The 9,763-nt window shown below is 46.6% G+C and overlaps 1 protein-coding gene across 1 annotated transcript in view; it reads left to right on the top strand.

The window, feature by feature from the left end:
• The first annotated feature begins 476 nt into the window (after positions 1-476).
• Positions 477-9,763, top strand: part of METTL9 (methyltransferase 9, His-X-His N1(pi)-histidine) — a 28,805-nt gene continuing 19,518 nt past the window's right edge. Inside the window, exons 1-4 of the mRNA XM_066576272.1 lie at positions 477-764; positions 5,616-5,806; positions 7,183-7,392; positions 8,148-8,332. Of these exons, the coding sequence (XP_066432369.1) occupies positions 606-764; positions 5,616-5,806; positions 7,183-7,392; positions 8,148-8,332 (745 nt within the window). The 5' untranslated portion in view covers positions 477-605. The remainder of the gene's footprint in view (positions 765-5,615; positions 5,807-7,182; positions 7,393-8,147; positions 8,333-9,763) is intronic.

Below are 9,763 nucleotides of genomic sequence, written 5' to 3'. Positions count from 1 at the left end.
GTCTGCCATGTCCCCGTACGCCTTGTGTCTACGTGCGCAATTTTCTGCGTTTTGAGGTGTATATTGTGGAAGTATTGCGCTCATGTGAAAGCATATGGGACAGCGGCTGGGATAACACAGAAAGAAACCCTCTGGCCTTTACTGAAAACTATCTGAAAGGTAGAAAGACATTTTTTAGCTCTGCAGTTTGTGCCTCGAATCTCCCTGCAAGCTATTACTAAAAAATGTGGCCATAACTAGCTAAGACCCTCCCAGGTAGTGACGTATCTACACGTGTTAGTTGTCTATGAGCACGTGACTCTTACGTCACCCTAACCTATTGTAGACACGTACAGCGGAAGTGCTTACCATAGAGAAAAGCGTCACACGTACAGTTAGGCGTCTCGGCGCTGAAGAGCGCCCTCTGCTGCCTGTGTGTTGTGTGATCACCTGGAAAATGTCCGTGTGGAAACAGAGCGCTAAGACTACGGTTCCGCCCCTCTTTAGTCTGGCTCACCCCTCCTTCTCAGCACGGTCGCTCTCCTCCCACCCATCACTCGCCTCCTCGGGCCGATGTGGGCCATGGACGGGCTCGGTTCCGGAGGACATCGGCCGAGGTTGCTCAGATGAAAGTGTTCCTCGGCTGGGTACTCACCTACGTGCTCTGCCTGGCCGTGGTGAAGAAGATGTGGAGCAGCCGGTACCTGAGGAGTCACCTGAGTAGATCCCTGTATATGAACATGCTGAGCCCAAACCAGGCCCCTTACTGGGAAGTCAGTCACCAGGTGTGTGCAGGGGGTGAGGGGCCCGGGGGTGGTGTGTGCGGGGGGACATGTGGCCCCATGGCTTCCTGTGTGTTCTTACTGGCTGCACTTATGTCTCTTTATAACAAGTCTGTAGCATTGAATATTTACATTGTTCCGTGGGGGAATGCTATGGCGGCGCGCGGCCAACCGACTTAGGGGCGCTATCCCATTCTTTTTTCCCCCTTCAGTCCCGCCTCCGGCCACGAGAGGCGCTGTGCTGGGAGGAGGAGCCTCTGTACTTGGTTGCGGCCCTTTGTTTTTGGGATTGTTGGGGTTCCCAGCGGTCGCTCGAGGGGATCCCTTTAATCGAGGCGTAATATCGACGGCTGACTTATATTAATTACGTCTATAATGGCCGTATTGTACACCGGCGGGAAAACAATTCTGTACAATTACAAGTCACGCAGAACTCGCACGCTTTAAGTAGCCATTATTTACAATGCGTGTATTTACGTATATCGTGGCAATAGAAAAAGCGCAGCGCGGCCTGTTCATTTCGGTGATCGCGTCCATTATTTTCTATCGGAGCAAAAAAAAAGTAAAACATCGCATTGCGTTGGACGCAGATGTAATTTTTTTTTCACGTGAGTCCGACGCAATTTTTTAAAACCTTTTTATGTAAACATGCGGTTTTTTTGCGTTTTTTTTTTTGTTATTTTTTTCCGTGAGCGTGGAGTGTGCAGAGAGTCGTGCGTGGGGTTTTTCTTGTTTGTTTTTGTTTTTAAGCAAACCGTGTCAGCCGCTGGGAAAGCCGCATGTTCGCACGCGCATTATCAGTCTGAGCTCCTCGGGGCAGTCTTGCGCTCGCCCGTATATAAGGAGCACACCTTACAGCTGCTCCACAGCGGAACCAGAATATCTCAGGAGGGTGTAGTTACACGGGCGACTCTCACGCATGAGTTCTGCCCAATTGGCGCTGGTTGCACTCGCACCTGTAAGGCGTTCATTCACTTCAGTGAGTTAATACTCGCTATTTTTTTATTTTTTTTAGAATGCTCGCAGCCTACATTATTTTTGTTGCCGCTGTTCTTCAAGAATCGGCCATTATTTTCTAGGGGAATGTTTAAAAAAAATAAGTAATAATCCCCGTGCCGCGTGACTTGCATGCAATTGCGATGCACCTGAGAAAAAAGAAGCAGGAAGTACAGAGGAACGCCCGAAATAAAAACCGCGTGGAAATCTGATGCAAAATGCGCTTTATTTATTTATTTTTTCATTGCAAACCGCATCACGGACAATTGCACGTAAAGTCGCAGGGAAACCGGTCCGATTTTTTTTTTTCCCTCCGCTGTCCTCGCCCGTGTGATCACAGCCCAAGCGCTTCGTGTATTGTTGCACTACTCGGACCAGGACGGCGGCCCCCTCGGAGTTTGCTTCTACTAACCGTTGGCTCTTTGTGCCTGACTTTAGCTGATGTCTCCCAGAATCCTTGGGGTGTCACCTGTTACAATGTATCTACCTTCCCCTTTGTCTGCACTTGGCCCGTCTGCAGCGCTGCTGGCAGACAATGCAGGGCAGCCGCTGATGTGATGGCACGCAGGAGGCACTCAGACATCACGAGGCAGGAGTGACGTGGGATTGTCATTGTTCAGCAGGATATAGTGTGACTTCCTGCGGCTCATTGTCTGCTCATCACGGGCATGCACTCCTCACCGTCAGGCCACAAGGGGCACGCCGCCGCGTCCCTGTCCTCCCACCTCCAGGCACATTAGCAGGCATTGTCTCCGCGCCGCTCTCATGGATTCATGCTTTATCAGAAGAGGCTTTTATGTCAAACTAGCAACACTCGTGTTAATCAGCGGCTCGGTGCATTAAAGGGGCGTTCTGAGAATCTAATATATATATATATATCCCTATCCCCTAGCGCCGTCTCCTTCCCATTTAATCTTACAGCATCCGTTTTTTTTAATCATTACACAAATGCCAATGTGTAAACCGCCACGTGGTTCCTTGGCATCGGGGTGGCACGGTTCGCTCTTGTTATTTGCCGCTTCCTTGCATTATATAGAAGATCCTTTATCAAATGCTTTTCCTAATTCTGTTAGTATTGGATAAAGTGCAACAACTTGGGGTGCAGCCTGCAGCTTTGGGGTACGGTATCCTGTAGCACCGCAGTAAGGGAACCCACCGTGCAACTTCCTGGGGCCCCCAGCCGAGGCTCCTATAAGACTATATTCATGTCACGTTTTACCGTATATCAATCATAACCATAAAAAATAATGTGTAGTTGGTGAAGGGGGGGGTTGTTCCTTTTTCCGAAATGCTTCCACGTATGCATCTATACCTGTATGATATCTATAAGTAGGCAACATAAATCTATGAGGCGACATTCACAAGAATGTCGCGCGAATGGAGTCCTATACATGAGCGATTTCTCTTTTCCATCGCTGCATGTCACTGGGAAGGCATCAGCCATTGTTTTCAATGGGACAGTCAAACGCTTCACATGCCATGCGATGATGTGATGTTTACCAATGGGAAGCCCTTACCGATCCCCCGATGTGCGTTAAAATCGCAATTCCACTCAAGTGGTGTGAGGCGGTTTTGCATGAAAAACGTCTTGCGTCTGCAGGGTAAAACGCACGTTGACAAGTGCGATATTGGGCCGAGTTCAGCTTTCCTACTCTGTTTTTGGTGCAGGCTAGGGAAATGCCCACGGCCGAACAGCCTCGTCTTGGAACTGAACAGCGCCAAACGAAGCCCGTTGACTGTAATGTAGTCAGTTTGCTTTCAGCCGTAAGAAAAAGCGCATGTTTTTTCCCCTCTACCGGTACTTTGTGCTGGATTTGCGGCGGAACCTCCGACCAGAAGCGCCAACGCAAATTTAAATCCCCTATATATGGGGCTCACTCACATGGCTGTAATTTCGGCACATATTACAGCCACATGAATGGAGTCACTGAAAGTACATAGATCGCAGCATGCTCTATTTCCCTGCGTACCGCGCAGCGTGATCCCTATACTTATATATGGACGCATATGCAAACGCTGTCCATACGTGATGCATTGTGTATGGGTGGCCAATCATATGAGTCACATTGCGCATGACCGCATGCGTGTGATGCACTCGCTGTGGAGCGGACATTGCACAAACTGGTAAAACCCTGCGGGACACATACGGCCGTGTGAATGAGGCCATGCACTGTGTATACAGAGTGTGCCAGTTAATGTTGTGACGGGGCAAATATTCACACCCCACTTGATTTTTACATTGGGGGCACGCTGACCGATAGTTTATGCCGCATCGGGGAGCGATGACATCACTGCGTTGCAGAATAATGGCCGCGGTTGGACAATGGATGCCGGACAAACTAATTGCTGCTAGCACCAGTGCATCCTTCATGCACAGCTCTGCATTGCAGCAGAAGGCGGACGAACGCATCGCAAACCTCCTGACATAAACGATTCACTCTTACTTAAATCACACAGCTGTGAATAAAGATGTATTATCCACTTAAAGGGGTTGTCCAAGATCTTTTATTCTATACAGCCCAGCTCCCCCGCCATAAAACAACAAGCAGTCATATACTCCTCTCTCCACACTGCCTGCCGCTCGGGGTTTCCCCTGTGCAGGACAACACCGGCTGCTGCAGCCAATTACGGGACTTAGCAATTGAGCTCTGTCATTGGCTGCAGCAGCCTGTGATGTCACATAAACGGGTGGGACTGCAGGCTGTAAACAAACAATGAGAGTAATGGCCCATTTATTCGGCAAACGATGCCCAACAGCTCATCGCAGTGATGGTCATTGATTTCACATATTATTTTCGTGTAATGCTAGGTTAAATACTGTAATGTACTCACTTTTTTCTCTGGGTCGTTATGAACGCAGCGATACCATGCGTGTTTTGTATTAATTTTTTTTTTCGCATAGCAAAGGGGGGTTTTTGACGCTTTTTACTTTCTGATAGAGAGAACAAACTCACTTTTTAAAAATACTTTTTTAACCCTCTATTTTTGTCCCACTAGGGGACTTGATTCTCATCATATTTTATCAGTATAGCAGTGCATTCTAAAGCTTATGAAGCTGAGCCTCATAGGCCACCATAGCTGGCAGACCCAGAGGCCATATTCAAGCCTCCGGGTGCCATAGTAACCCATCGGGACCCTGCGATCACATCATGGCGGTCAGAGAGGGAGCCCCCTCCCTTTGTCAGCCCTTTAAATCAGCCGTGGTTGTACTGATTGTGGCATGTACCAGGTTAAACAGTGGGGATTTGAGGCTTTTCCACCCGTTGAGCACCCGCTTCCCCTGGCACGGGAGACCCGTTTTGTCTTGACGTAGGTATCTCTACAATATCCCAATGATGTTGCATATACACATTAGAGGTTTCTCCTGATGTTTTTGGTATAGTTGGGTTGTTGGATAAGTGTGGACTGGTAGATCTATCTGGTCATCCATTTTCAGGAAAAAATGTATCATCCATATTGGATTTTCTTTTTGGGGGGGAGGGGGCTGTCCGTCATTTTTGTTTTTTCCCAGGGTCGAATGGGACCAGAGGTATTTAGTGGCCACTCATTAAATATACTGACCCCCCCCCCATCCACTGGCTCAGTTGTGCATATACACATTTCAAGCCGGTGTACCTTTTTAGAAGGCTGTTTCTTGTGGCGCAGATTAAGGCACCAGAAATGCAATCCTAAGCTCTCACTCATGGCCTGAAGGTTGTAGGTTCAATCCCCGCTAGGTTCAGGTAGCCGGCTCAACATTGACTCAGCCTTTCATCCTTCCCAGGTCAGTAAAATGAGTACCCAGCTTGGTGGGGGGTAATAAATACAAGATTGATTTATTTTACATAGCAGGGTAACGTCTCCCACCCTCTCTTGCAGTGGTATTTATGCGACAAAGAGAAATTAAGTGAAGAACTTCAACCAATATTTGTCCAGAGTTTCCTGGATCAAGGAACACAGAGCTTCTTGAACAGGAGCATCGAGAAGTCCGGCTGGTTGTCCATACAGCTTTACCACTCCTTCATGTCCTCCGTCTTCAGCATGTTTATGTCCAGAACCTCTATCAATGGGTGAGTTGCATTGACTCCGGATAGACCTGTCCAGTGCAGCTCATTCTATTTGGCCAGGCTTTAACGAGTTCTGCATAAGCCACTAACGATCTGCATCGGATTCAGTAATTATTACTAAGGGCCTATTTACACAGAATGATGATGATTAAGTTTATCGTTGGATCGTGAGAATCTGAATGATGATCATTCATGTAAACACTGCCAGTAACTGAATGACAAACGATAATTCGTTCCCTTCTCATTCGTTGTTCAGTTTATGCAATGATGATCGGCCTAAGTATACGGACGGTCATTCTTCTACGAATAGCTGCCTGTTTACTGTGAATGGAGGCAAGTGGGCTGAAAAGATCTCCGGCCCGCTCCACCACTCGTTGGGGTGACTGTCAGGTCCTTAAGGGACCAACAATCATCCTGTTGGTACCTTAATGAGGAGCTTAAGGAAAGGAAGTCTGCTCTATAATGCATTGTGACTATACTGGGAGCCATGTGCCTCGCTTGGGGCTCATTCACAGCAGTATTCCGCCTGCGTTCAGGCTTTTTGTCTCTCTGTTCCGTTTTTGGAGCTCAGTGGTGGAATTTATATGGAATTAAACGGTTCCATTTTTTCCCCCCATTGATTTCCATGGGGTCTTACGGCCACACAGGATTTGTAAAAACGCTGCGTTTTAGAACCGTGCTTTTAAACGTGTTCAACAGCTTTTTTAACACACCCCATCATTGCCGTGGGTGATGTGGTGTGTTAAAGAGCGCTGCAACGCACTAAACTAGACCTTATAGTGTTCGATTTAGCGTGCGTTAGAAACGGCGCACTAAAACGCTTGTCTGAGAAGTCCCAATGAAATCAGTGGAGGCTCAGCACAGCGTTGTTAGAAGGCATTTCAAACGCCCGCTAAAGACTGTGGAAAAAACGCCCGTGTGAGAATGGCCTTATAAAACAGAACGTTTTCAGTTTGCTTCTGTTACGCTTTTTTGAAACGGAGCAAATAGCGCAGTCTTTTAAAAACTGAAAGCTTTTCATTTGCTTTCCGTTTAAAAAAAAAAACTCGGAAATCGATTGGCGAAAAAAGTGAAAAGTTTAATTCTGTTTTAATTTAGTCTTTGTTTCAAAAACAGAACGGCGAGACGGAAAGCCTGAACGCCGCTGTGAGCCTTAACTGGTTAGGCATTGCAAAATCTGTGCAGAACATCTTGTTTTTTGGAGGGGGTTTCCACAAAGGAGCAGCTGCTTCTGTGTGTAATGTGGACACTAGATCATTATCTGACAGGTTTACGGCTGTGGACTGGCTCCCGTGATGCATACAAAGCAGCGGTATGCCCATGCATTCCATATGAGTGAAGTTGTAACCATATCTGCCATTCTTCCCCTTTGTCCTCAGGCTCCTCGGGAGGGGGTCAATGTTCGTCTTCTCACCAGAGCAGTTCCAGAGACTTCTCAAAGTTGGGCCGGATTGGAAATCTCATAGATTATTGGATCTTGGTGCCGGAGATGGAGAAGTGACAAAGGTTATGAGTCCACATTTTGAGGAAATTTATGTGACAGAGATGTCCCAGACTATGATATGGCAACTTCAGAAGAAGAAGTACAGGTAAGTTTTGCCCACATGCATAAAAGCGGATTGTTTTTCATCATCTAGTTTGTGTATGTCCAATCTTTACATCAGTGGGGGAATCCTCCATCAATGCCAAATTTAAGCGACCCTCCAGACTCTTCTGAGCTGTGGAAACTCTGCTGCAGAACTTCTGTCGCTTTTCTGCGGATGGTCAGAATTTATGAGCTTTGCGGAAATGACTGCAGTTCTCTTTTCGGATTTTGTATTGGTACTTGCATTTTTATGTGTGGATTTTGTGCTTTTTGTGATGTGGCAGCTCCTGCGCTGAATTCCCACTGGTAACGTAACTTTTAAACATGAACAAACGCAGATTTCCAAGCATATTCAGTTAGTTTCTGTAATGAAAGTGCTTCAAAATCTTCAGTAAAAGTGTACTTGTGGATTTTGGTGCATTTTTATTATTTTTTTTTGTTGTTTTTTGATCTCTATGGTGAAAATCCGCCACATTTCCACACAGTTTTCGCAACATAAATAGACATGCAGCAGATTTGTAATCTGCAGCGTTTTTCAAATTTCTTCCGTATTCACAACAGAAAAATACTTCTATATGTGAAGGAGATTTTGAAAATCTTTCACTTGGCTTGTACTGTAAATGCTGCAGAATTTCACAGCGAGTCCACTAGTGCAAATTGCACAGCGGATCCTCTAATGTGTGAAGTCTGTGTTATTAGCAAAGAAGTGGAAATTCATTTATTGCCAATAAGAACATCTCCTCTTCTTCTTCTTCTTAGAGTACTTAATATTGATGAATGGCAACGCACTGGCTTCCAGTATGATGTCATTAGCTGCTTAAACCTCCTTGATCGCTGCCATCAGCCCGTGACCTTACTGAAGGAAATGAGAAGTGTCCTTGAGCCAACACGAGGTCGGGTTATATTAGCCTTGGTCCTGCCTTTTCATCCTTATGTGGAAAATGGTAAGTAGCTTTCTGTTCATTGGTGTGGGAAGGTATTTGTGTTAAAGGGAACCTGTCACTGCCTAAAACACCATAAACTAACTTAAACTGCTCTTAGGACAGGTGACAGGGAGTCGGGTGACGTATTTTTCATACTCTCTTGCTTCCTAGTTCCCGCCTGTGAAATCTGTATGCCGGCCAAAATACAGACACTTTTTCAGAGTCCCATGCCTGCAATCTCCCATAGACTTGTATAGGAGAGAGCGCACACGAGACTCTGAAAAGGAAGCTCGGGAACTAGGAAGCAGGTGAGTATGAAAAATACGTCACCCGGCTCTCTGTCACCTGTCCTAACAGCAGCCTAAGTTAGTTAATGGTGCTTTAGGCAGTTACAGGTCCCCTTTAATATAGTGGAGGAGAGCTGGTAAAGTACGATTACTGAATGTCTAGCTCCGCTGCATCATTACCGCCCAGTGGGATTGTCGGGCTCTGTTTATTTCCATATTGAAAACCTTTATATTCTGCAGCACTTTATATATCGGAGAGTACCTGTATAAATACAATCAGACATTACAAAGTAAGTAACAATTGAGACAACTAAGCAGGATTCTCACTCCTATTGATGAGGAAACAGGAGGTTAGGCCTCACTGGCGCGTCAGATCCGTGGGCGGGAGCCCGCAGCAGAATCCCACCCTTCCCACGGCAGGAGGATTTTACTCACCCTTCCGGATCCTCTGCGTGGCTGCGTGCTGCGTGCACCCACATCCACATCTTCCGTGTTCTCCTCTGTGGATGTGGGTGCACGCTGCTGCACATGCGAGATTTTTTTTTTCTTCAAATCTCCTGCTTTTCTGCGGGATCCGCGGCACGTCTGCAGTTACAGCTGTGGGTGTGCCGCAGATCGTAACGCTTCCATTGACTTCAATGGAAGCCGTCCCTGCGAGATCCGCGGCACAATAGAGCATGCTGCGATTTGTTTTCCAGACCAGAAGGTCTGCAAAACAAATCCACATGCAGACCTATGGGCAGCTTGAACTGCGGATCATTGCGCGGATTCCGCAATTCAAACCCACCCGTGGGCATGAGCCCTTAGAGTGCCTGCTTTCTACAATAATCCTGTCACCTTTTATGCAAAACAGGTAGTACACATAATGCTGCATGAGCCGGTCACTAGCCAGTATCTGTGCATCTACAGATATGAAGTGCATACTGAATGAAGGCACTGGGTTCAGAGGTATAATGGTGATAAAAGCACAGGGGTTAGTTTATGAAATGTCATAGGCCTGCCTAAAATAAGGCATTTTTAGGGCACATCTTAAACTAAAATAATGGGGTTGCATAAATATGCACACCCTGAAACTAATGCTTTGTTGATGTACCCTTTGACTTTATAATGGCGTTCAGTCTTTTTGGATTGGTGTCTATCATCATGGCACTTCTTGACCTGACAA

This window comes from Eleutherodactylus coqui, chromosome 8 (assembly GCF_035609145.1).
Source record: "Eleutherodactylus coqui strain aEleCoq1 chromosome 8, aEleCoq1.hap1, whole genome shotgun sequence".
NCBI lineage: Eukaryota > Metazoa > Chordata > Amphibia > Anura > Eleutherodactylidae > Eleutherodactylus > Eleutherodactylus coqui.
Note: the sequence above shows the minus strand (reverse complement) of the source record. Positions and strands in the feature narration are given on the sequence as shown.